The sequence below is a fragment of the Heteronotia binoei genome, chromosome 21, assembly GCF_032191835.1.
Source record: "Heteronotia binoei isolate CCM8104 ecotype False Entrance Well chromosome 21, APGP_CSIRO_Hbin_v1, whole genome shotgun sequence".
Taxonomy (NCBI): Eukaryota; Metazoa; Chordata; class Lepidosauria; order Squamata; family Gekkonidae; genus Heteronotia; species Heteronotia binoei.
Window position 1 is genome coordinate 145,284,051 of NC_083243.1, and position 24,276 is coordinate 145,308,326.

Here is a 24,276-nt window from a genome sequence, read left to right on the forward strand (position 1 = left end):
TGAATACCCCTTAGTTTTAATTAGACAGTCAGCCTGAGGTATGAGGCATAACTATTAATTGTGCTAAGAAGAACTCTTATTGAGGAGTAAAATAAAGTAGCACAAGCACATTTCATATATGTGAAAGTTTGTTAAATCAGAATGTGAAGCGGGGGGGGGGGGGGAGGAATGGGATAATTTCTAGTGTGGTTCATCTGGCCATTCAAAAGGCAATCAGAGCAACTGAGCTTGGTTGGGTAAATAAGAAGATCTGCAAAACAGCATTTTGCTTTAAAAACTTTCCTTTATGTCCTGTAATTGGGCCTCAGAGAAAATGTGAATCATAACCAAGTGTTCTGAACAACTGGCTAATGCTCTTTGAGAGTAATTATCGTAACATTTGCTCAGAGCAAGAAAGATCAGGCATGAGATGAAATATCCAAGTAGTGTGTAGAGGCATATTTGGACTACATGTACCTTGAATGTTCTAGTGTGATACTCAAATCTGAGTACTGATGACAGAGTTGTGCAGTCCAAATCCCAGTTCAGACATTGGATACTTCTCCTGCTTGACAAGTATAGGCAGCCAAAGAATAACCCTTGTAGCTCTCTGGCATCCAAAAGTATATTAGTGTCTTCCTATAACTGTGATATATTCAGTAACTCAGCTACAAGTGGCTCAGAACATTCTGCTGAATTTCAGGGCTGGGCAGCATTTTGGATCTTTGTCTATTACATCACTCCAAGTCACATATTGAACTGATAAATTTCAGGACAGTGAAAACTCACTTAGTTAGTTAGTTTGTTTTGCCATGAATGTAAAATAAAAAGAGAATGATAAGAAAATGATTCATAGACATAAACTACTGAACCAACTGTAATCTGAACATCTGTTCATATATAAATCTGGGCAGGAAATGTGGCAAAAATTGGAAAATCTGGGAGGCTTCAGACTCTGTAACAAATATGTAGGCTTTATCCCTTGAGATGTTATCTATGAAGCTAAAGCTTTAACCCAGTTATGCCAGTAGATAATCAAAATCCCTAAGGATTGTAATGAAGGATATTTTGGTTGGGCTGAATTTTCAAGAGCATTTGAAAAACCCAAGCATTTTCCTTGGCATTCTGTCTCTGATCAAAAGACCACATATTACCAATTAATCATTGAATCCCATCCAGAGCATTGATTTTGACACATGAAAGCTATTTGTGGTGGTTGTGTGTACTCCAGAGACTATTTTTCTATCTTATGCTTTATTGCTGCAGTATGAACCACTGTATATCTTTAGCATGTTATTTCACTGAAGTTTTCACTTTTATTTGAAATTGTTAGGGCATATATGCATTACAGAACAGTTTTAATAAATAATTCCCTTTCCCCAGAGGTCCCTGGCAACTGTAATTTTGTTAAAGAGCTAGTGATTGCTAAAGGAGACTTGTTTGCACTCTTCCCAATTACAGTTCATGTGATTGTTTGTGTGAAGCCTTAACAGTTTAATGGAAATTTTCAGGGCTGCTGAGAGATACCACAAGAACATTTTCAAAATGCTTGATTAGAACAGGCATGGTGTCTCTGTTTTCTAGTTTCAGCTTATCCATATTAAACCCAGAATTTTGTACTCCTAGTGTCTCTCTGCCCCAGAGCCCTTGTTTCTGGACCTTTCTCTCGAAGCTTTTAAGGGCATTTAGCAACCTAATTTTTTGTCCACTATATTTAGCATTGGATGTCAAATGGGATTTACAAAAGTTTTAGCAATATGTAAATAGTCCCGTGACTATTGAAATCAATAAAGGTAAAGGTAGTCCCCTGTGCAAGCACCAGTCGTTTTTGACTCTGGGGTGATGTTGCTTTCACAACGTTTTCACGGCAGACTTTTTACAGGGTGGTTTGCCATTGCCTTCCCCAGTCATCTACACTTTCCCCCCAGCAAGCTGGGTACTCATTTTACCGACCTCGGAAGGATGGAAGGCTGAGTCAACCTGGAGCCAGCTACCTGAACCAGCTTCCACTGGGATCGAACTCAGGTCGTGAGCAGAGGGCTCCGACTGCAGTACTGCAGCTTTACCACTCTGCGCCACAGGGCTCTTATATTGAAATCAATAGCATTTCACAAATTAAGGACATTGTAATAGGTGAAGCTAAGAACACATTTGACTGTGGAATATATCACTTGTGAATTGAGTAAATTGAAATGGGAAATTGCCCATTTAATAGTCAAATGCATATTCTAGTCCAGTAGTTCTTACATTTTGTTGTACTGTGAACCATTATTTTGAGTTTTTATTATTTACAAACCATCCTATTCAGCCGTTATGATTTTGGCACACAACCTTGCATAATGGGTAAATATAATAATAAGCACTGTCATCGTTTTGTATGAATAGGGAAACCACATTTATTTTCCAGCTTCAGTGTGTCCACATATATTCCCTTAAGCATGGTTGGATTGCTGACACTGTAACGACTGAATAAGTCTGTTATGTAGCTACTACATTGGTGGCGGGACACCTGAAATGCCTCTAAATTAAAACTCTGTTTCTTTTATATGCCAACATGACTGTAGCTTTTAATGATGCAAAGGAGGTGGAAAATTACTAGATTTCTGTTGTCAGTGAAAGCAATATTATTCAGGACTACTTTGACTCAAAGCATGCACAAGCATAATAATGTCCACCTATTACCTAGTGTTTCTTCATCCTCTATTTTCCATATAGCTTTTCAGTGGGAGTTTAGGATCTCTTGAAAGCTCAGAACCAGCCATGATATTTTAAAGGAGTGACTGTTACATGTAATAGAAAACCAAACTTACAAAATTTACATGGAAACATCACTTTAAGGATTCCTGTTAGCTCAGAATCATCTGTGATGCTGTGATTATTTCTAAAGCAATGGATTGGTGACTGTGGATTCAAACCAAAATAAACAAAAATGGAGCAGTGAACCTTTAAGAAGTGAATCCAGTCTGCATCATCTTCTTTAACCAAAAATATGTATATAAATATTAAACAATATGGAGGCATACTAGTACTTTCAAGAATGAAAGAGCTGGGTTTTGGGTTTTTTTTACAGATATTTAAAAGTATCTTAATTTAGTCATAGTGATAACACCAGAATCAATCTTCAGACGTTGTTGTTTGAGTTGCAGACTCCCATGCTGGATTGCTTTTTAGATTCACTGATTGCATCATTCTTCATACGTACAAACAATGAATCTCTGGGGCAATGCTGAATACTCTTTCTCTGCCAGCAGTAATAATATATTTAAAAGAGATCTCTGTAAAGTACAGGTTTCTGAAAGAAATCTCTCTCTCTTGTTTTTGATGGCATTGAGATTCCAAACAGCGAATCTTTGATGGCTAACAAGCTGAAAGACAGACCCAACAGTAAATTTATGTTTTATGCTTTATTCTATATAGGTTGATCCCAAGAGCTATCTATGGTTTCCCCTTCTGAGCATCTCTTATAGAGAGTTACTCGTGAAAGAAGATCTGGGGAAGAGAAAGACAGTGGCTGCTCTAATTCCTGCTTCAGCCTGGGATTGGGTTTTTTTTCCTCCACTGATCAGGAAAAATACCCCTCCATACATGCAGGAGGCCTAAAAGTAAGAGGCAAAGAGAAAAATAAGGGGCATTTAGCAAGCTCTGCACACCTCGGCTGCTCTCCTTGTTTCTGAAGAGGGGTTTGCAAAAAAAAGGGAAGGAGCCCCAGATGTACAACGGAGAGGTCTAGTCATTTTCTCTCATCAGCACTCCTGACGCTGTACAGTAAAAGCTGTTTCCAGGGATTACGCTGTGCATGCTCTTCTGCTTAGTAACAACCCATTTCCTCAGCCAAGAGACACTTATTTGTGCACCTCTCTTAAGTGGCTGCTTTCCAGAGAAACCAGGTAAGCAAACATGAAAAGTATTTTTTTCCTGAATAAATAACATAGCCTAGGAGTAGTTTACAAGGAGGTTGGCATAAGCACTCCCCATTTCTAGTCAGAACTGCTGTCTGTCAGTTATGATTCAGTGTCTATAAACATACAGACAGGCTGTTTTTCTATCGTGCTTCATGTTATGATGATCAAGTTTGGATAGCCATTCCAATGAAAAAAGCATTGGAGAATGTCAACAACATGGTTAAGATTTAGGAGGCAAAAGCAGGCAGCACTGTGTGTGTGTGTGTGTATTCATCTCTGTAACCTACAGGTTTTGAATTACCACATATTGAAAGTGGTGCTTGATTAACCAGCCCAGGGTAACTGAAGGTCAATTATATCCCATGGGGATAAAGAATTCAGAGAGCAAATAGCAAACAGTCTGTTTGAGAACAAAAAGAAGGATGTAACAGATACTTAGCAGGTGGAGAAATAGGAGGAAAAAAAATCTGCCTAATGCAGTAATTGTGTGTACCTCTGATTTGCAGCATCTGTGCTCTTAGCAGTCATCCTTTTGGTTCTCGCATTTTTCTCTCTGGGAAGCTTTTGGTGCTGCCTGGGAGGCCTGAAGGTCACACTCACCTCAGTTACCCAAATGCATTTGGAAATTTATATTGAGAGAGTGATTCTGATGTTTTCATTTGCACTTTAATAGATGCCTCTAAGGGCTGTTTCACATATGATATTTTGATGAGGAATGGCCTCTTTCACAATATGTACAAGCACACAGAAACCTGCAGTAGCTTTGACCCATGTGTCCAGATGGCAAAATACACAATTGTCCAATTTAGGCACCTGGCAGTTTCAGATTTCCATGGATAGTTTACAATCCAGGGGATGGGGGAGTCACAGTAAGTTCAAAGTCTTGCTCTTGGATATATTCTAGATGAAAATGCAAAATATCCCTCAGTGTAGAAGGGCAATTTGTTGTGGTTATCTTTCTGTTCCCCCTAACAGTGGCAATGTTTACCATGTAGATCAGTCACAGACTTGGGTTGCCAGCTGCCAAGGGAGGGGGTGGTGGTGGTGGCTTTTTTGAACTTCTCCCAATTGCCAAAATGTTGAGGGTGAAAGCCAGATATTTGGTCTCTTGCCAGGATTTTTGTAAGTGTAGCTATTTGGGGAAGGGGGAGCAGACATCAGCAGCAGTTTTTTCATTTGGTCTGCATACTTGACTTGTAGCTTCTGCAAGTGCACTGAGAGCTAAGCAACACACTACATTCCAGTGCATCAATCCAGTGGTGATTATCTGTAATGAAAAGCAGCACTGGGAGGAGGGTGATTTTCAGCGAAGAGTCAGCAGGGGTGGTGGTCTTCCCACACTGCTTTGCTTCAGCTCATCCTGCCTAACTTGCTTTGTCCCTGTGGGGTTCCAATTATGTGTCTCACCCTCACAGTCCCAGGAACAACCAGAAAGCCTTTGCTGTTGTTTGCTCCATTACCTGACCAAGAAGGGTCTGTTGGACTCTGGCTACTCCTTCCAATCCAGGCAGCAGAACCTCAATATAGCATCCTCAATAAAGAACCCAACTAGTACCTGGCTCCAATCCATGTCTTGCCCTGAGCAGCTATCTGGCCTACAGAGAAGTATATGAAATATAAGTCACACTAGACAGTATTGAATCCCCTAACATGGGGGAGCCACAGCATATGAATAAATGGTTCAACTGAAGCTGCAGGCTTACAGCTAAGTTAACTTCTGGTTTGTGTCTAAGGCTTCACAGCTTTATATGAGAATTTGTGAAGATACATGGGAGAGAAGGTGGCAAGGTATAGCCCAATCTTGTCAGATCTCAGAAACTAAATAGGGTCAGTACTTGCAGGGAAGACCATCAAGGAAGACTTTGCAGTGGAAAGTAATGGCAAACCACCTCTGTTTCTCACTTGCCATGAAAGCCCTTTGCTGGGGTCGCCGTAAATCAATTGTGACTTGACAGCACTTCACACACTCACATGAATATATGTATCAGAGCCATCTTGAAGGGGCCTTGAACACTTTGGAACTCTCTGCCAAACAATAGAGCCAAAGTTTGTTTGTTTTTAAACTGTAAGGAAGTACTGCAAAGTCTCCCCCCTTTTAAAACGCAAGCCTTTTCTGTTATTTGGGAGCTTTATTTCTGTCAGATTGGATTCTTCTCTGTGTTCAGGCTCTTTTTTCATCTTTGTCCTATTGGTTTATTTTTATGGCTTTTTGCAACTGGGAGGGTATTGAAAGGGGGCACTGAATAAATAATGAGAACAGAGTTTACATCCAACCTTTACATATCTCAAGAATTCTCAGCATTTCAGCCTTAGAAAATGCAACCCAAAACCCTTAAACTAGTATCTAATGTTCTTGAGCACTGATGTTGTTTATTTCTACAATGTCATTAATGCACAATGATTTTTAAACAGAAAGACAGGTCCCTGCCCAAAGAAGCTTACAGTATAAAGCAGTTTGGTAATTAATTGTGGCATTGGTTCAAAGGGGAAATGAGTGTGCATGTATGTAGAGGAACTATGTTGGTCTGCTTTTGTTTAGTTTGGTCCTGATCAACTACAGTTTCTGTAGAAATTTGAAATATAGCTAAGGAAAAACCAATCTAAAAGAGGTCTGAACTCCTTTTATATAATAAAATTTGTAACTCTCTTTTTGTTAGCCTAGAAATATTTTATTGGTATATGACTCTGAGCTGGTACAGCAAGCCTTTGATGGAAGACAAAGTTTATGCTTTTCTCATCTCAGAGAAGATGCTCTGTCTAATGATGAAGGGCACACTAGGGAATTCGTAAATATCTGGTGATTCTATATAAAGTGACAGTGCTCATGTCTACTTAGTTGTTTCCTAGAAGCTGTACCTTTGACCTGGAAGTTCTGTCTGCTAATTTCTCTTGTGGGAGTGTAGGTAGGGGAAGAATGGATTACAGTTACACAGTTTAAGGAATTGTGTTCTGGATAAGCTTGGACTCTCTGTAGTCATTAAGACAAGTTTGAGAGCTCAGCTCTTACTGGATGCTCATTCAGAGAGCTCTCTGAAAATGTCTCTTCCCAAACCAAGACAGGTTGGCCTGCTTATTTAGGATTGGTTTGTCTCCGAAGTAATGTCTTTCCCATCAGACCACTCACACAGTGGGTGTGTTTCAACAGCTTTTTCACAAGTGTCTTGATTTAACATCAGATTATTGACATATTTTCAGAATGTGAAGGTTCTTTGCCTAAATCCTAAGGATTTGCAGACATGTTAAATCATTCACAAGTCCTTGAGATTTGACATCTTCCAGACACAGATCTGATCAACTATGGAATAACATGTATGATATATCTAACCTGTGGTGGCCAAAAATATCAAATTGGGTCAGGAATCTCCAAATCCCATTCAGCCATGTCCTTCACTGGGTGATCTTGGACCATCTGCTATTTCAGCCTAAATACCTTCATAGGGTTGTCATGAGGGTACAGTGAATAGATGGACAGAATCACATATACCACCCCATGCTCCTTGGAGGAAGGATGGCATTAAAATGAGATATTATTATTAACCAGCTGTAATACTATTTTGATTCTCTTATATAATGTATCATTCCCCCCTTCCCCTCACCCCCAGGAATCCTGAGTCAATGTACTTGTGTGTTATGATTAACTGAATTTGCTTAAACCTGTATCACCCAGGGATGGCATAGGGATTTACTGTGCTTCAAGGTCTATATACATTCATAGTTCTGGACTGTTAGAAATTCTGTGCTACCCCTATGAATATTTATTTTGGTCTGTGGACCTTGACCTGCTATATGATGTTAACCTGTTGTTCCACCGGTTATTGGTTCATATGGACACATATTTTCTTGGTTTTATCTTCCGGAATTTCAGTTTACATAGTGTCATAGCATTCAGCTATGTGCTCACCATTTTACTTCACACCCATTAATTAACTGTTATTAGTTATTTGCCAATGATTTGACATAAGGACATATCACTATGCCTTCGGGTCACAGCATAAAAATGAGCATAGTAGTTTTGTTTATCTCTAGACCAGGGTTTCCCAAACTTTTCCCATCCGTGGTCCAGGCAGAGGATACTCTGGGAGTGATACAGAGACTGCACACTGGCCAGGAACTTTCCCTGTCCTTTCTGATATTTCCAACATCAGAGAGGGATGGGGGAGGGCTTCTGGCCAGTGCGCAGTCTCAGTATTGCTCCCTGATCGTCCTCTGGGTGGAGGATGCTCAGGGAGTGATACAGACACTGCACACTGGCCAGGAGCTTTCCCCTCCCTCTCTGATGTTTCCGAAGATCAGAGAGGGATGAAGGAGGGCTTCTGGCCAACACACAGTGTCTGTTTTTCATATAAAAACTGAAATATTATGTAATGTAAATCTTCCAAATATCAGGAGTATCACATATTCCTGACCATTGCCTGAATAGCCATAGTGATAAAGTTGAGAGACTGTTACAAGTGGTAATTCACAACCATCTCATTTCTTCTTTCCGCACTATTTCCTGTTTCTTTCTGTCCCTGTAGCCCCCCCCTTCTTGCTTTCTTTACTTCTTCTCACCCACCAGTCCACTCCATCTAAAGCAGGGGTGTGGTGTCAAATGTCTGGCCCATGGGCCAAAACCATCCCACCCATGGGCCAAAACCATCCCACCCATGGGTTCTTTTCTCCCCTTCCTCTTCCTCCTGTCTTCACCCTTTGAAGTTCTGAGGCTGCCAAAGTTCCCTGCTCTTTCTGCCTTTTCTGGCTGCAGCAGGCAACAAAGCTGCATGAAAAACATGGAATGGATTTTTCATTAATGTTTCTGTGCCCAGATAGATAGGGTCCAGAGACCTTAATGGAAAATCCATTCCACATTTTCCTTGTAACTTTGTCTGTGCTGCAATATGTTTCAATGGAGTGAAGCTCAGTTTCACGTTTCAGCATTCCTATAGTCAGCTGAAGCTCATGCTTTCTGGAGTTGTGTCCTTGCAATAAAGGTTGGTGCTTAGAGCCAGCTTGTGTCTGCTCAATGGACCTGAGAACTGGTGTCTAGTAAGTACTCTAACCTGGGAACCCACAGCCAAAGGGGAATATTACACTGGGGAGCCAATGCCAATCTGAGTAGACCCAGGGGATGGGGGAGAAGCTTGCAGTGCCCAGCAATTTCATGTTTTCTTAGGCTCAGAGCATTTTATATTTGTAGTTTCTGCTGTGATCCTTGTGCTTTTTGTTGATGTTTTATTTTAAAAATTGCATGGCCAAATCCCACTATTCCCCCATCTTTCCATTTTAAACAAAATATTGCAAGAGTTTTATGCATGTTTGTATTTTAAGTTAAAACACAATATCTTTAATTGTGTTTGTCTGTGTCTTTTATAAAGTTTTTATCTCTGCTACTTTGCATTACATTTTATGACACACATGGCCTGGCCCCACAAAGTTCCATTTGTGTCAGATCCAGCCCTCCTAACAAATGGGTTTGACACCCCTGATCTAAAGCTTTTCCTCCTTCATTCCTGTTGACAGCCTCTGCCAAGAAAACGATAATCCAGTTGAATGGTGCTGGTCTGTGAACTGGGCCCAACTGTATGGTGCAGAAGCTGCAAGAACTTTTGTCTGAAAACCCCAACATCCTTGCCTTTCCCTTCTCCTGTTTCTTCTTTCCAACCTCCAACCAAACTATCTTTGATATGTCCCCATCTTCAGTTATATTTATTATTTATTTACTCACACCTTGCCATTTCCCCCAAAGCAGCTCACATAATTTTATCCTCAGAATAATCCTGTGAGCAAGAATGGACTGGGAGTGAAAAACACTGAAAAAGCCCCTCCTGCAGCCTGCCCTAGCCATACACCCCAAATGGAAGGAGGGAAAGAGGAAGAGGCCATCAGCTTTACCCTGCCCCATACTTCCAAAGGGGCTTCGTTTGGCTGGGTGCCATGGGGCTTAGGTGGGCCAAGTACCACCACTTCACTTAATGTGGGGCTCAGACAAGTCAAACCAGGTGCTGCCTCATGTGGGACAGTTGTCTTAACTGCAAACCTGGTAAGTCCCCCTTATGTGGATCAGTTATCTTTTCTGCAAACCTGGTTTGTCAGTGTCAATGTGGTCCCAGTCTACAGTTTAAGATATCCATGGATGGGGACTACATTTGAGAAACAGATATAAAGATACCTGGAACCAAGAAAAAGACATGTTCAGATTTCCACTGAGTCATGAAACCTACTAGATAACCTTGATTCAGCCCTTCTGTGTCAACCTTGTTGGGATTCTGAGTATTTATATTGCATGTCTAGGCAATGTGTAAAGTTCAGTCATTACAGTTAAATATGTTTTCCCAGGGGTTGTTTTGTAGAAAAATAGGTGGTGGAGCTCATTCAGGGATTATTATGCAGCTGCACTTACTATTCAATGGACAAGGTGGGAAAGAGGAGGTGGAACTCTCAGAAAGATTCAGGAGCTGTGCTCCTGTGAACTCCCGCTGAATCCGAGGCCTGTGTTTACCAGTTTGTATTGTTCAGCTGACTCAGTTTGTATTGTTTAGCTGACTCAGATATCTGGCTCACTGCCAATGAGATGAGAGCTGATGGGATGTTAAGCAGAGGGTTTGAAAATAACAGTTAAAGAACAGCAGTTGGCAGTTTCGGATCTGGGAGAGCTGACTGAGTACCAAGCTTGTTAGTGATAGAGTAAGGATGTAGTCTATAGTATTATTTTAATCCCAATGTCCCTATCCCTTTAGAAATAATAAATATATATTTCAATACTAAAGATCTCTCAATTTCTTTTGTGATCCAGCAGTCCATTGCACTGTCTGGGAAAGTTTAAACAATTTCCCTCACAAAATTTCCCAACAAACTTGACCAACTGCAGAGCTGTTGTGAAGATAAATGGCTCTTCACACATATTGTATGGTTCTTGGAGCCCCCACTGCCTCATCGGCTGGCTTGGAGAAGGCATTTCTATCTTTAAATCACTTCTCTAAGCCAAGCCGGCTGGTGGCTTGGAGAATGCATCTAAAGTTGCTTTCTTTCCACCTCTTCCTCCCTTCCCCATCTATTGTCTTTCCTTCCTTCCTTCCTTCCTTCCTTCCTTCCTTCCTTCCTTCCTTCCTTCCTTCCTTCCTTCCTTCCTTCCTTCCTTCCTTCCTTCCTTCCTTCCTTCCTTCCTTCCTTCCTTCCTTCCTTCCTTCCTTCCTCCCTCCCTCCCTCCCTGTCTTTCAGCTCTCAAACATCTGATGTTTATTGTGTGGCTCTTATGTTAAGCACGTTTGGCCACCCCTGGCCTAGTGCATACTGCCTTGAACTTGTTCCAGAAAGACATTATACAAATGTAGTAATATGTTGTATCGTATTGGGCTAATATGGTGGTGACAGGAGATGAAAGCTGTGTCCTTTTACCAAAAGAACATGAGACTGTCTATTACCTTGTGCCTTAATATAGAACCAGCTATGCAGTTGTATAGAAAGCTACACCTTTTTAAGCCCACTGAAGTCAGAACTGAACTATGAGTAACTAAAAACCTCCCTGTCCTTAGTGGATCACAGGCACACATCTAAATAATTACAAGAATCATTGATAATGTCATGACTGACTATTCTACAGTGTATTCTGTCTAAAGACAAACAAGAGAGGGAGAGCTTTTATAAAATAAGGTCAGCTTCATATGGAATTATACATGAGAACATTTCAAGACACATAGTTTTGAAGAAGTTTACCTAATTTAGAATGAAAAAAAACACACGTTACTGATGACTACAACAGAATGATCACAGGAAAATACAGAGTGATGGGAGAAGGTCTAGAATTCTATTTTCAATTGAAACACAATGGGAGAGATTAAATTATATGTCTTGATAAATGTAGTTCTTTGATCTGTGAGTAACTGGGTTCATGTCTATGTCAGTATTTTAAAAACTAAGGTCAGACAGATGCTTCTAGGAGATGAATAGTTTGCCCTTATTTGATAATCAAATGAATGCTGTTTCTGAATATGGAGGTTCTATTTAGATTTTCACTGGTCTCCAATGAAAATGAATGCAAAAATGTGATTCTGTTATCCCAAATTGAACAGTGAATTGAGAAAGGAAGTCACTCCTTTGCAGATCATAAATCTGCACTGGTACTGCAGAGTACTGCAGCTTTAAAAAAAATCCATTCAGAATTACAGACCAATCTTATTACAAGACCTCATGGTGGATTAGGAAACCCCATAGTTTCAGACTTCTCTATACAGTTATACACTCTATATAGTCATACTCCTGTATGAGGGAAGGTGCTTGTAGACCTGTCATATATGGTAAAGATCCTTTTATAGGTTAGTCCCTCTGCCTTTGTCTTGAGGATGCTGACCTTCTTTGTCGTGGTGCCACATCTTTGGAACACCATCTCAAAATATATTCACTTGATGTCCAGGGTTCCCTCTAAGCTGTGTGCATGACTGGTCACTCATTAATGCAGGAAGCAGTGTTCTGTCTAAGCTGAGTTAGTGTAAGCTAGCTCACAGTTCTTTTGCCCCTAGCTCACACATTTTTGTCCTAGCTCAGGAAAAATGGCCCCAGACAGGGCAAACTAATTTAGACAGGAGCTTACAACTTTCATGCCGGTAACTCACAAAGTAGAATTTTTGCTCACAAGGTTCCACAGCTTTGAGGGAGTATTGGCAGGAAATCCTGCTCAGCAGCAGTCTGGAACTGCACATAGTTTTGTACTACCCATTGCCCATTTTAAGATCACAGCAGTTATAGTCTGCTCAGGATGTGAACTGCTTCACTCAGTAGGGGGAAAATATTAGAGGGAACATGTCTTTTTTTGTTGTTAAACTCCTTAGTTTAGAAAGGTATAGATCTTTAGAGGAGGACCATTACCTTCAAGCCTCCTTCCAGTGTGTAGGCCAGCACCTGGCAAATCCTGCTGGAAGAGACCCCTCTCCTTGCTTCCAGGACTTTTATCATCCTCTTTTCCTCACCCACTAACCACGTCAGGATGGATCAACGAAGCTTCTCCTGAAGTCTCCAGAAGTTTTTTTTTCCTGAAGTCCTTTTTGTACTTAATACTTCCAAAAATCTGTTCCCTGCTTGGGGGGCTGGGGGCTGGACCATCCTGTTGCAATCATTCACCTCCTGTGCTGTCACGTCCACACAGAAAAATCCTGTTACAAATTATTGCTTTAGCACAATATTCAACAATGTGTGGATTCAACCTAAGGCAGATTGTTTAGATTGGCAACTGAACAATAACAGCATACTTCAAGTGAATATATTTAGTAAAGCTTTTTTCTGCATGGGTGAGAACAATCTAAGAGGTGAATGAATGCTGTAGTGCCATGATAGCTCAATATCCAGTGATGCATAGATGCAGTCTTATTTTCTTGTGCATTGGCTTTGAGTTTTGCACACACAAAAAAAAGGCTTGATTTTGCTCTTTTGTTGTGACTAACCACTGTTTTAGTGCTTTGTTGCTGTTGGATTGATTTATGGTGTTTGGTTTTATTTCTTTTTTTGCTCTGAAAGGCAATATAAATATTTATGTAAATATATACAAACACTTTACAGGAAAAGAAGTACTGCAGTGCAGTTTCATTTCATGCTAATACAGAGCAAGGTTCGCCACTGGGTTCCTGATAATCCCTTTTTATCTCTATTTGTATATAGCAGGGGTGGCCAACAGTAGCTCTCCAGATGTTTTTTGCCTACAACTCCCATCTGCCGCAGCCATCAGCCATGCTGGCTGGGGCGGATGGGAGTTGTAGGCAAAAAACATCTGGAGAGCTACCGTTGGCCACTTCTGGTATATAGCACCCAGGGATTATAGTATAGCCTGATCTCATCAGATCTTGGAAGCTACTTGGGTTAGTACTTGGATGGGGGACCACCATGTGATCAATGTGTGTGAAACTCCATCTGTTTCTAGTTGGCAAACTCTGGGGAGCCATGACTGGGGTATGTTGCTACTCTGGCGAAAAACAGCTTTGTAGGGAAAGTCTTAGGGATTTCCACTAAGTGCTAGTGGTCACAGTTGGGCAGCTAATGACATATTGAGCATCGGTTAATGTAACCTTGAAAAATGGAAATCATTTAAGTTAGCCAGCCATCATTGATTTCTGTGAAAACAAAGGATAGCATGATAGTTCTTTGGGTTTTTAAAAATGCTCTTAAAATTGTAACAGTGGCTGGAAAAACTACATTTTCTGGATCAAAGTGTTGGGTTTATAGAAAACAATTAGTTTGTGAAGGATGGTTAGTTGCAGCCCCCTATTGATAGTACCCCTGCCTTTCTCTAGATAATGTATAGGTTTACCCCTAAAACTTTTACAAGTACATACAAAAACATTTAGCTCTATATGTGAATTGTGCTGTTCTTTTCTCTCTCTTTAGGTATCTTCTCATTCCCGCTTTGAAAACCTTTCTACTGATCAAGGAATGTAGCTGAGCATTTCTTTCTGTGGGACTTTGTCTGCAACAAATCCAACAATGGCCAGGGTACGTGGGAAATGTTTTGTATTATCATGTAGTTAGTGAGTTCAAAGTGTGCTCTGCAAATTTAAATCATCTGTGAATTTTCAGGCACAGTGTGAGTGAGATGGCTGAAAGTCACATGAAAACTGTGGGTGTGTTCACACACACTAAATAACATGCATTGCAACGGGATTACACAGTAAAGCTGTGTAAGAAAAGCAAAATCCACTTGCAAACAGTTGCTGTGTAGAAGCATCCTATGTTTATTCTTGCTAGATATAGTAAAATAAATAGTTCAGCTGGGTTAGAAACATCAGCATGGACAGCTCAGCATTCCTTTTGCAAGGTAAGCAATTGCTGCATCAAGCCCTCTCTGCCAGTGCTGAACTGTAATCAAACATGTGGGTGTTCTGGGTATAAATAATTCTATCTCAGAGTAGAGGTGAATTGGCTTGGTTTTCATGATGACCAAAGTAAGGATTGGTAGGCAGAAAATAAAACATCTAAATGTTCACAGATTGCAGCTAAATCTCCACAACTGTGGCTTTCATTAATTATGGTTTGAAATAATATCTGGATTGACCTATCACAGTTAATGGTTGTTGTTTTGCCCCAGAGTCTCCTACATTATACAACCAAGGGTGCTGAATAGATGAAAAATGAAAGTGCAAATGTTGCTCTTAAGGCATACTTTTTCCTGTATGTTTGGAAGCTCAAACCATGGCTCGTGGTGCAAACTATGGCTAGAAAAAAAAAAAGATTTGAAAATGCTTTGAGCCTGTATCATGCTAGTTGAATAGTTTTCAAAGTGGACATCTCTGAAATGGCAAAATACTTTTTCAAGCTTCCTCACATGAAAGGGGATGGTTTCCCTGGTAGTACTCACACTTGTTTGCACACTGATCTGTGGGCAAGACTAGGAAAAGGATAAGGCATATGAGGAATTCTTTTAAAGGTCTCTTTGGGATATAGGTTTGGCAAGGAAAAAAGCTAACTAATAAAAGACTGCCTGAAAGTGTGGGCCCATACTTACACAAGGCTATTGGTCCTGATAGCTAAATGGAATCTTCATATTTAGAGACAATGGTATTTCAATATAACATGAAAATTGTTACAGGCAAAGCTTTTAAGTCTCTTATTTTAAATGGGGAAATTAGCTAAGAGACTTGGTAGAGCGAATTAGGAGCAATGATACGGAGTTCGGGTTTTCAGCCAAGAATAGTCCAAGCAATTGTACTTTTATAGTGTTTACTTAGGATATATAGCAAGAGGATTTACACATATACACACAGATCTTTGTACAAGCAATCAAGAGACTAAGAAAATAGAGGTTATCGATAGAGGAATTCAAGGGTTGTTGTAGCGGGTAATATTCACCTGATCCAGAAGAAGAGACGTCCGTTCAATGGGAAGTACATGGAGAGGAATGCGAACGACCAGCATAACGCCCCTATAGATGCAATTACAGGAGTAACGGGTGGTACAGACTGCAAATGGCGCCCTACAGAATGCACACCGAGGTGGGCTTTTGACCCACACTGAATAGGGGTTCAACGGATGGGGGTCGTTAGTTACCAAGGTGCTTTGATGTTGCATTGATGGCTATCTTGAATTGCTATGTTGGGAAACTTCGCACATTTTGCTAGGATGATAAGCTTGGAGGGACTGCATAATTTGTTACCAGGTTTTGGCTGACACTCGGAAAAGGTATCAAAGACTTTTAAGAGTAGGATCGATCAAATTATGCATCTGATTGGATTTACCAAGGTAGAGGTGATAGCCTGGAGGAAGAGACAATTGGCAAGTAGCAGAAGATCAGAGTGAGAGTAGTATTTACCCGCAGTTCCCATGTTATTATGCATCCCGTTTGGGCGAAGGCACGGGGGGGGGGGGATGGGTGAGATTACGCTGAGAGACAGACTGCAGGCGCCAACCAAAACAAGCTCTCTACTGGGTCCACCCCACCTGTTTAGATGGAGTGTTTTCTTGGCCTGTCTTCAGTCGGACTCCATTTTGTTTAACAGAAGTAGGAGACCCTCTCTCTTTATTTGCACTGGGGCACTCCATTTTATCAGGCAGCGCCTCTCAGTATGGAATGGTTTATACTATGTGTGTTGGCTATCAAAGACAGAAGGGAAACAATACAACTCTGATGCAGCAGCACTCTGGGTTATTATGTTTATTATTATACTATATTGAACTGCCTGAGGTGAGTCTGCAGATATGTGGGCCCCTTTCTAAAATGTCCAGTTCCTTGTCTCTTTTAAACCCCAACCACCCACAATCAGATAAATGGGTGACATGAGCTTAGATTAGTTAAAGTGTTGTTAGTGTTGTGAAGAAATGCATTTTTTCGTTGGAGGTATGAACTGAGCAAAGTTTTTCTCTCTGGGCAGAGAGATGGGAAGTCAGTTTAGTTGCTTTTCAGCCTCACCTCAGCTACCTTTTTGGAAATGCTAGTAGCAAGAGACAAGGGGATGATCCAGCCCCGCCCCCACGGGAACAGAAAACTATTAAGTACTAGAAAGACTTCAGGAAGAAACTCCTGGTGACTTCAGGAAACGGTTCTTTGACCTGGCCTGACCTGGTCAGTGGGAAAAGAGAGGGGGAATGATAAAACTCATGGGAGCAAGGAGGAAGCTCTTTCTCATGCTGATTCCATCAAGGCAGACAGAACTTTTGAGGTCTGTGAGAGGCAGCCATTGCCATGTGCTAGCTTGCATACCTGAAAGAGGCTTGAAGGTAATGGAACCCTGTAAAACATCTGTAACTTTCTAAGCTAAGGAGCCTGCCTTATATTTAATATCTGATAGGGCATGTATAGAGGAAGAGAGAGAAACTGAGTTTTAACTTCTTCTTTATAACCCTTGCTCAGTCTGATACTGTGCTAAAAGTATGCTTGCAAACATTTTCTTTTTAATACATGCTTTATAATTTTTGAACCTGGTAGTGGTTCTCTGTGCCGCATAGACTTCCAACAACTTGAATACACTATTTTAAAAGAAGCACCATGAGGAAGAGGTGGGCAATCTGTTGGCAAGTGGCTACTCCCCCATTGGTGCAAAAGGCAGCAAGAACATAAGAACATAAGAGAAGCCATGTTGGATCAGGCCAACGGCCCATCCAGTCCAACACTCTGTGTCACACAGTGGCAAAAAATTTTATATATACACACACACTGTGGCTAATAGCCACTGATGGACCTGTACGCCATATTTTTATCTAAACCCCTCTTGAAGGTGGCTATACTTGTGGCCACCACCACCTCCTGTGGCAGTGAATTCCACATGTTAATGGTGAAGAAGTACTCCCTTTTATCCGTTTTAACCTGTCTGCTCAGCAATTTCATCGAATGCCCATGAGTTCTTGTATTGTGAGAAAGGGAGAAAAGTACTTCTTTCTCTACTTTCTCCATCCCATGCATTATCTTGTAAACCTCTATCATGTCACCCCGCAGTCGACGTTTCTCCAAGCTAAAGAGTCCCAAGCGTTTCAAGCTGTCCCAATGGTAACCAGACACTGAGTAGTGGGAGACACAGAAGCATGGCTTCAAAACTGGGAAGGGAAGTTGGGAGTCCTGGCCCTCCCAGTGGGCAATGCCTACAAAGGGCAGGTGGTGGCAGTGGTTGAGCTGAGAGGGAGAAAAGTCCCTCCCAATGTTGAGAAAACCTTGGAGGGCAGGGTGGAACAGGCTGGCAGGCCAAAACAGGATGATTCCATCACAGTGAAGTATTTATTTATTAGATATTTTAGTTGCTGCTCATCAAAAGGGTCTCATGGTGACTTACAAACATTAAAACCAATATGGTTTTAATGGGGCACTCTAAATATTGTATTTTATTTTTTGTCTACTCAGATTGTGTGCTTGTGGATCTAAGAATTACCCATAAATAGCAAGCAATTCCTTATAACAGGTTGTCTGTGCTATTCACACAGTGCCATCCTAAACAGAGTTGCACCTTTGTAAGTCCCTTGAATAAGTGAGCTAAGAGCAGGGAAGAGTAGTGGTTCAGTGGTAGAACACCTCCTTTGTGTACAGAAGGCAGTGCGAAAGACAGAGGGTTCTCTCAGAGAACAGCAGCGCGAAAGACAGGGGGACAAAGTAAGAAAGCTGCAGAGAGAGCGAGAACAACAGCTAAATGTGTGTATACTTTTGCAAACTGAAATTGGTTTTCCAGCTTTCCCCCAAAGCATCCTGGGGATTGTAGTTTGGCAAGAAAGCTAAGTGGGAGAAGTATCTGTCCATTAAAGTCTAGGACAGAGTAAGAAAGCGGCCAAGCACATGAGAGAGAACAGCAGCACAAAAGACAGGGAGGGGGCAGAGTGAGAGAGCGGCAGAGTGAGAGAGGGGGACAGTGAGATAGTGACAAAGAGACAGAAAGTGGGAGAGCGAGAGCAACAGCCATGGGCCCCCTCACCGAATTTTTCATCTCCTGGGTCCCTCCACCCCAAATTTTCTGGCTACGGGTCTAAACTTCATGTGTTCATGTCTGTGTGAGTGTATCTTTGCTTAGGATGACACTGATAGTCTACTCTATGTGATAAAACTACACTTGGCGAAAGTGTTTTCTCTTACACAATGTTTATCAGAACAGGATTGTCACCATAGTGATGCATTCCGCAGATTTTCGCTGATTGAGCCATTGCTTCTGGCATTGTAACACAAAACAACATGTGACACTCTAAGCAAGTGTCATCCTAACAAATAACACCTTCACGATTTGCATTCGGCTCAGATGGTTCTACAAATTTATTTTGTTTCTGTACAACTTTTTTTTTTTAACAGAGTTGCTCTGGATGTAAAGAGAAGCGGCCTGCACACAGTCTGTGTACCAGTTGCAACAAGTGGCTGTGCAGCTTGTGTACAGAAGAACACGGGCATGGCAAGGAAGCGGGAGAACATTTCCTGCCTATAACATTGAAGAGCTGCTCCGGTAGAAATCTGTATACCTGTTAACATTTTTTTTTTGTGGGTGGGGGGTGTTCTTTTCCTTATACTAAGCAATGCATGCTGCCTTCTGGACACAGTCCTTACATAGTGGCAGGAAATGTGTAATAATTTTTCAGTGTAATATAACATTGGCCATGGCCTCCCCAGGAAATAAGGGGAATATTTTAATGTAATGCTTGGAAGATAAGTTTGAAGAGGAGGTAGGGAGCAGGCAGGCAGGCAGGGATGAGCTGGACTCAGTAGCTTGCATGGTCAGAAAAGAGGGCTGAGCTTAGGGAAAGGATGGGGCATATTAAACAGAAGATCTGTATTTGAAGCTGAAGGATGAAGAGAAACTGACATCTGGGGGATGTATTGCTAAAAATGCACTAGAAGTCAATCAGTTAGTCCTCCAGCTAGTTTCCATTCCATCCTTGATTCCCTATTATAAATTCAGAGCAACTCAGAGGGGAATCTTAGTGATCAGTATCCTGAAGTACTATCAGACAAAATAGGGGCATAAGAAAGGGATCCATGTCTTTGGTTGTGGGGAGTGATGGGAATATTTTATGTCTCAACTTCTGAAGGAAGTTCCTACTCTGAGAGAGCATCCGCACATTTGAATGACAGTATTTTGAGGAAGCAAGCCAGTACTCAGTCTACTATTAAGAGAGTCCAATTTTTCCACTGCTTGTGAAGTCTATTTATTTAAAATTCATGTCATGCCACTGCAGACTAAAGATGTCAGATGATTATCCATCAAGAACAAAACATGGCACCAAAGTTAACAATGCATGCAAGTATAAAGTATGCAAGAGGTTACATAAGGAAATCAGTTTACTACAATATGCATGTTAATTCCACTTTATATCTGGATGGAGAGAAAGGTGGTTGTCATTTTGAAGAAAATACTTGATTAAAGACCTCAGTATGAAAACTTGATCAAAGACCTACTTAAGGAATGGAAATGTATATCCTCTTAACTGTTCAGATCTATGTTGTCTTGGGAGGCTTGGAATGAAAAAGAAATCTCTTTATACCCAACCCCTATTAGTGCCTTGCAATTTTCTTCCTTTGAAGCTAGCAAGAAGTGATTGAATCAGAACACAATACCACGGACTGTAAAAAGGCCCATGTACAATATATATTTCTTAGGCATGGCTCTGGGGAAGCAAAAGAATCCCCCATACTTCCTGATTTTAGGAAAATTAGGGACTTGTGCTTTGTAGCCTGAGCCAAATAAACAGACATATGATAAAAACCAATGCAATACATACAAAACTTGGAGAACTGAATCTGTAAGCAGATGCATTAAGCAATTAATGTGGTCAAGTCTGTTTTTCTTTCTTTTCTGCTGAAAAAAAAAATCTAATTCTGTGCCAAAAATGCATATAACAAATTTAGAATAAATTAAGCAAGGATATTTGCAAATTTTGCATAGGAATGCTCTATACCAAACATGCTCTATTCAAATTAGGGGCATGCATCTGTCTATCCAAGCCAAAAAAAAAAAGTCTTTCAGCCAAATATAGATCTCTGTGTGTGTGTGTGTGTGTGTCTATCTATCTGCTATTTGAAATAGTTGATCCCCCAAATCCCAAAAATATTCAGCATTTAAAGGAACCATTATCCCTGTTAATGCCCATTAACTTCAGCTATTCAGTAGCCCTGAAAAATCCCAAAAATATTCAAGATTTTTTGGGACTGCCAGAAAGCCAAAGTTAAATGCCTTCCAGGTGAACTTGCCACTTGGAGAAGGCATTAAAAAGTTCCAGAATTCCTTTAAACATCCTTTCCTCCCTTCATTGGAGGATGGGGTACCTTCCTTGGGGAACTATAGAATCCCACCCCCTGATCCAATCTTTTTGAAATTGGAGGGGGAAGGATTTGAGGAGAGGCACCAACAATTATGCTGCAAATCTGGTGCTTCCACCTCAAAAAACAGCCCCCCAGACCCTTGGATACCCCTGATCAATTATCTGTTGTACCCTGTACTATTGACTGTAATGGTTCACATGGGGTATATTGGAGCCAAAAACAATTGGGGTTTCTGAAAAACCTGAATCTGAGTACCATACTGGTATTGGGATTTGGGAATATTGAAAAATACTGATATTTTCCAGGTTCATTATACCCAAACCTGAGAAATACTTTTTTTTTTTTTTTGCATACCCTTAATTCAAACCCAAGTAGCACAAGAGGACAGGTAAATAACTGCAACCCGAAGGGTGTAAATCTGTTTAGGAATGCATTGTATGGGTCGTATGGATTGCACAAGTGGGGAGGGGGCACATTGGAAGCCAGAGAGAGAGTGAGGCATTTAGTTCTACAGGATAATAAACTCTGAGTACTGGAGCCTAGAGTTGCCAATCTCCAGATGAAGCCTGGACTTCTCCCAGAATGACAACTCATTTCCAGATCACAGAGATCAGGGTGGACTCTGTGACATCAATCTTTGCTGAGCTCTCTCTCATCCCCAAACTCTGCCCTCCCCAAATTGGCCTTAAATTTCCTGGAATTTCCCAAGCCAGAGTTCACAGTCCTACTGGTGCCTTTTCAGATACTGCATGTTTATTTATTAATATGCTAGAAAACTTGCTCTGCTTCCATCTCCCACCTGCTCTCCACCTATTTACCTCTCCTTCTCAACCCAGCTCACTTCTTGGGTCCAAGAGTCAAAATTTAGTTCAGTTCTTCTCAGGAATCTCTGACAGCAGGAGAAACAGACACTGAATACACTCTCTGACAGGCAGTACAGTTTTTCTCAGCTCTTCTCTCGGTCTGGGCTCCCATGTCATATGGTTAAAGATGGCCAAGAATTTCTATTAATGAAAACAAATTAATAGGCAATGCTGAGAGTATCCCTGGTGGCTGCTGAGAGGTACATTCTAGGTAATATATTGAAAGGTGCTCCTGGAAGATGCTGTGGACATTTCTGTGTACTTACGCAGAGCCATGTTGTCATTCCCAGTTTGTGTGTGTGTATTCTGTTTTGAGTGCACCATGCAAATAACTCCTGCTACTTTTTCATTCCTGCCCCTCCCTCAATCAGTTTTCCATTTCTACTACACTGGACAGAAATGCTGGAGCGTGATGGATTGTATGTATGTTACATTGCATGTCTGAAGTGAGGTGAATATTCACATTCACATGAATGCTGACCATGCCAAAAGGATGCTTTGAATGTTCAAATATGGACATATGTTTCCCCACTTCTTGAACATATGTCGTTGAGTGCTGGCACTCACATTATAAGACTTAACATTAATCAAAATCTCCTTGAGTGCTCACATGCAATGTGTCTGCAGGATTCCCAGGCAGTTCTTCCCATCCAGGTACTGGGGAATCCCAGACCTCTTTAGCCTCAGAGATGCATCTTAGTTAGATGCTTTTCTGAGAATAAAATAATCTCCAGAAGTCACGGGACTGAGTGTTTTCTTTGTACTGTAAAGAATGGTTGAGACGCTTGAGATCCTGGAGCATGTTCCTGATCATGTGCCAGATTCTGAGTGTTGAAAACAGCTTTGGATATCATACTGCACATACAAAATATATCAACAACAAATATCACACAATTTATAATCCTAAAAAGTATGGCTTGGGACCTGCCTACCTGTGGGACCGCCTTTCCCTGCATATACCCGAGAAAGCACTCAGAGGCCCTAAATCTTTTGTCAATCCCTGGGCTGGAGGAGGCTAAATTAAGTTCGGCCAGGGCCTTCTTGGTGGCAGCGCCAATTTTATGGGATAACCTCCCAAATGACATCAGGGTTTTACAAGATCTTGTCCAGTTCTGTAAGGCCTGCAAATCAACATTGTTTCAACATGCCTTTAAGAACTAAGGGAGAATGCTGCCAACCGCCTAGAAGCCGGGTATATTTATATTACTATAATTGCACTTTTGTGAGGCATCGACCTAGGCCATCAGCATATCTGGAAACTTTGAGAAACCATGAAGAACTATAGGATGCCGTCCATTTATCTATTTATATTATACATTACATATCAGCATATATAACACCATAAAAGTTAATTTTATATATTATGGTTTTAATAATTGCTTAATGTTTTATACTAATACTGTTTTATAATAGATTATTGTATTTTATTATGTTAATATGCTGTTAGCTGCCCTGAGCCTGTTCGCAGGGAGGGCGGGATACAAACAGAAATAAATAAATAAATAACCTGTTAAACCTACTTTTCAGGTGGTGAAGGGGGACCACGTGATTTTGCTTTGTTTTGTCCTGTGCACAGTCAAGAGTCACTCAAGATGTTTTGTGAGACCTGTGACATCCTAACTTGCCACTGCTGCCTTCTGACAGAGCACAAGGAACACAGGTAGTCAGTCTTCATAGTTCAATTTAATTTTATAAGGCAGGGTTTCCCAAACTTCCCCCCCTGTGGCCCAGTTATTTTTACACTTCTCCTTCGTGAAACCACTAAAATTTGGGGGTGGAGCCAGGAGACTTTGGGGGTGAAGCCAGGAGGCAGGAAATGATGTACAAAGAAGCCTAAAACTCCTGCAATATTTTGTTTAGGAAAGGTAGAAGAATAGCGGGATTTTGCAATGCAATTGTAAAAATAAACCATTAAGAAAAAGCTCAAGGACCACACAGCAGAAAACTAAAAATATAAAATGCTCTCAGCCTGGGAAAACATGAAATGGCAGGTTGTTTAAAGCTTCTCCCCCCCTCCCCAAGTCTACTCAGATTAGCAATGGCAAGGAAGGAAGGAAGGAAGGAAGGAAGGAAGGAAGGAAGGAAGGAAGGAAGGAAGGAAGGAAGGAAGACAGGGGAAAAGACTGGCTGACAGAAAGAGAGAGAGGAAGGAAGAAAGACAGAAAAAGACTGACTGACAGAAAGAGAAAGAAAGAAAGAGAGGAAGAAAGAGGAAGAAAGAGAGGAAGAAAGAGAGGAAGAAAGAGAGGAAGGGAGGGAGAGTTGGAAACAAATATAGAAAAAAAGAAAGAGAAAGGAAATAAGAAGGAAGGAAAAAGCTGAAAGGAAGGAAAGAGTGAAAGAAAGGTCACTC

General features: G+C 41.0%; 1 protein-coding gene across 1 annotated transcript in view; it reads left to right on the forward strand.

Moving 5' to 3' along the window:
* The first annotated feature begins 3,580 nt into the window (after positions 1–3,580).
* TRIM66 (tripartite motif containing 66) overlaps positions 3,581–24,276 on the forward strand; it is a 92,713-nt gene continuing 72,017 nt past the window's right edge. The window contains exons 1-4 of the mRNA XM_060262472.1: positions 3,581–3,866; positions 14,232–14,336; positions 19,099–19,246; positions 23,451–23,583. Of these exons, the coding sequence (XP_060118455.1) occupies positions 14,328–14,336; positions 19,099–19,246; positions 23,451–23,583 (290 nt within the window). The 5' untranslated portion in view covers positions 3,581–3,866; positions 14,232–14,327. The remainder of the gene's footprint in view (positions 3,867–14,231; positions 14,337–19,098; positions 19,247–23,450; positions 23,584–24,276) is intronic.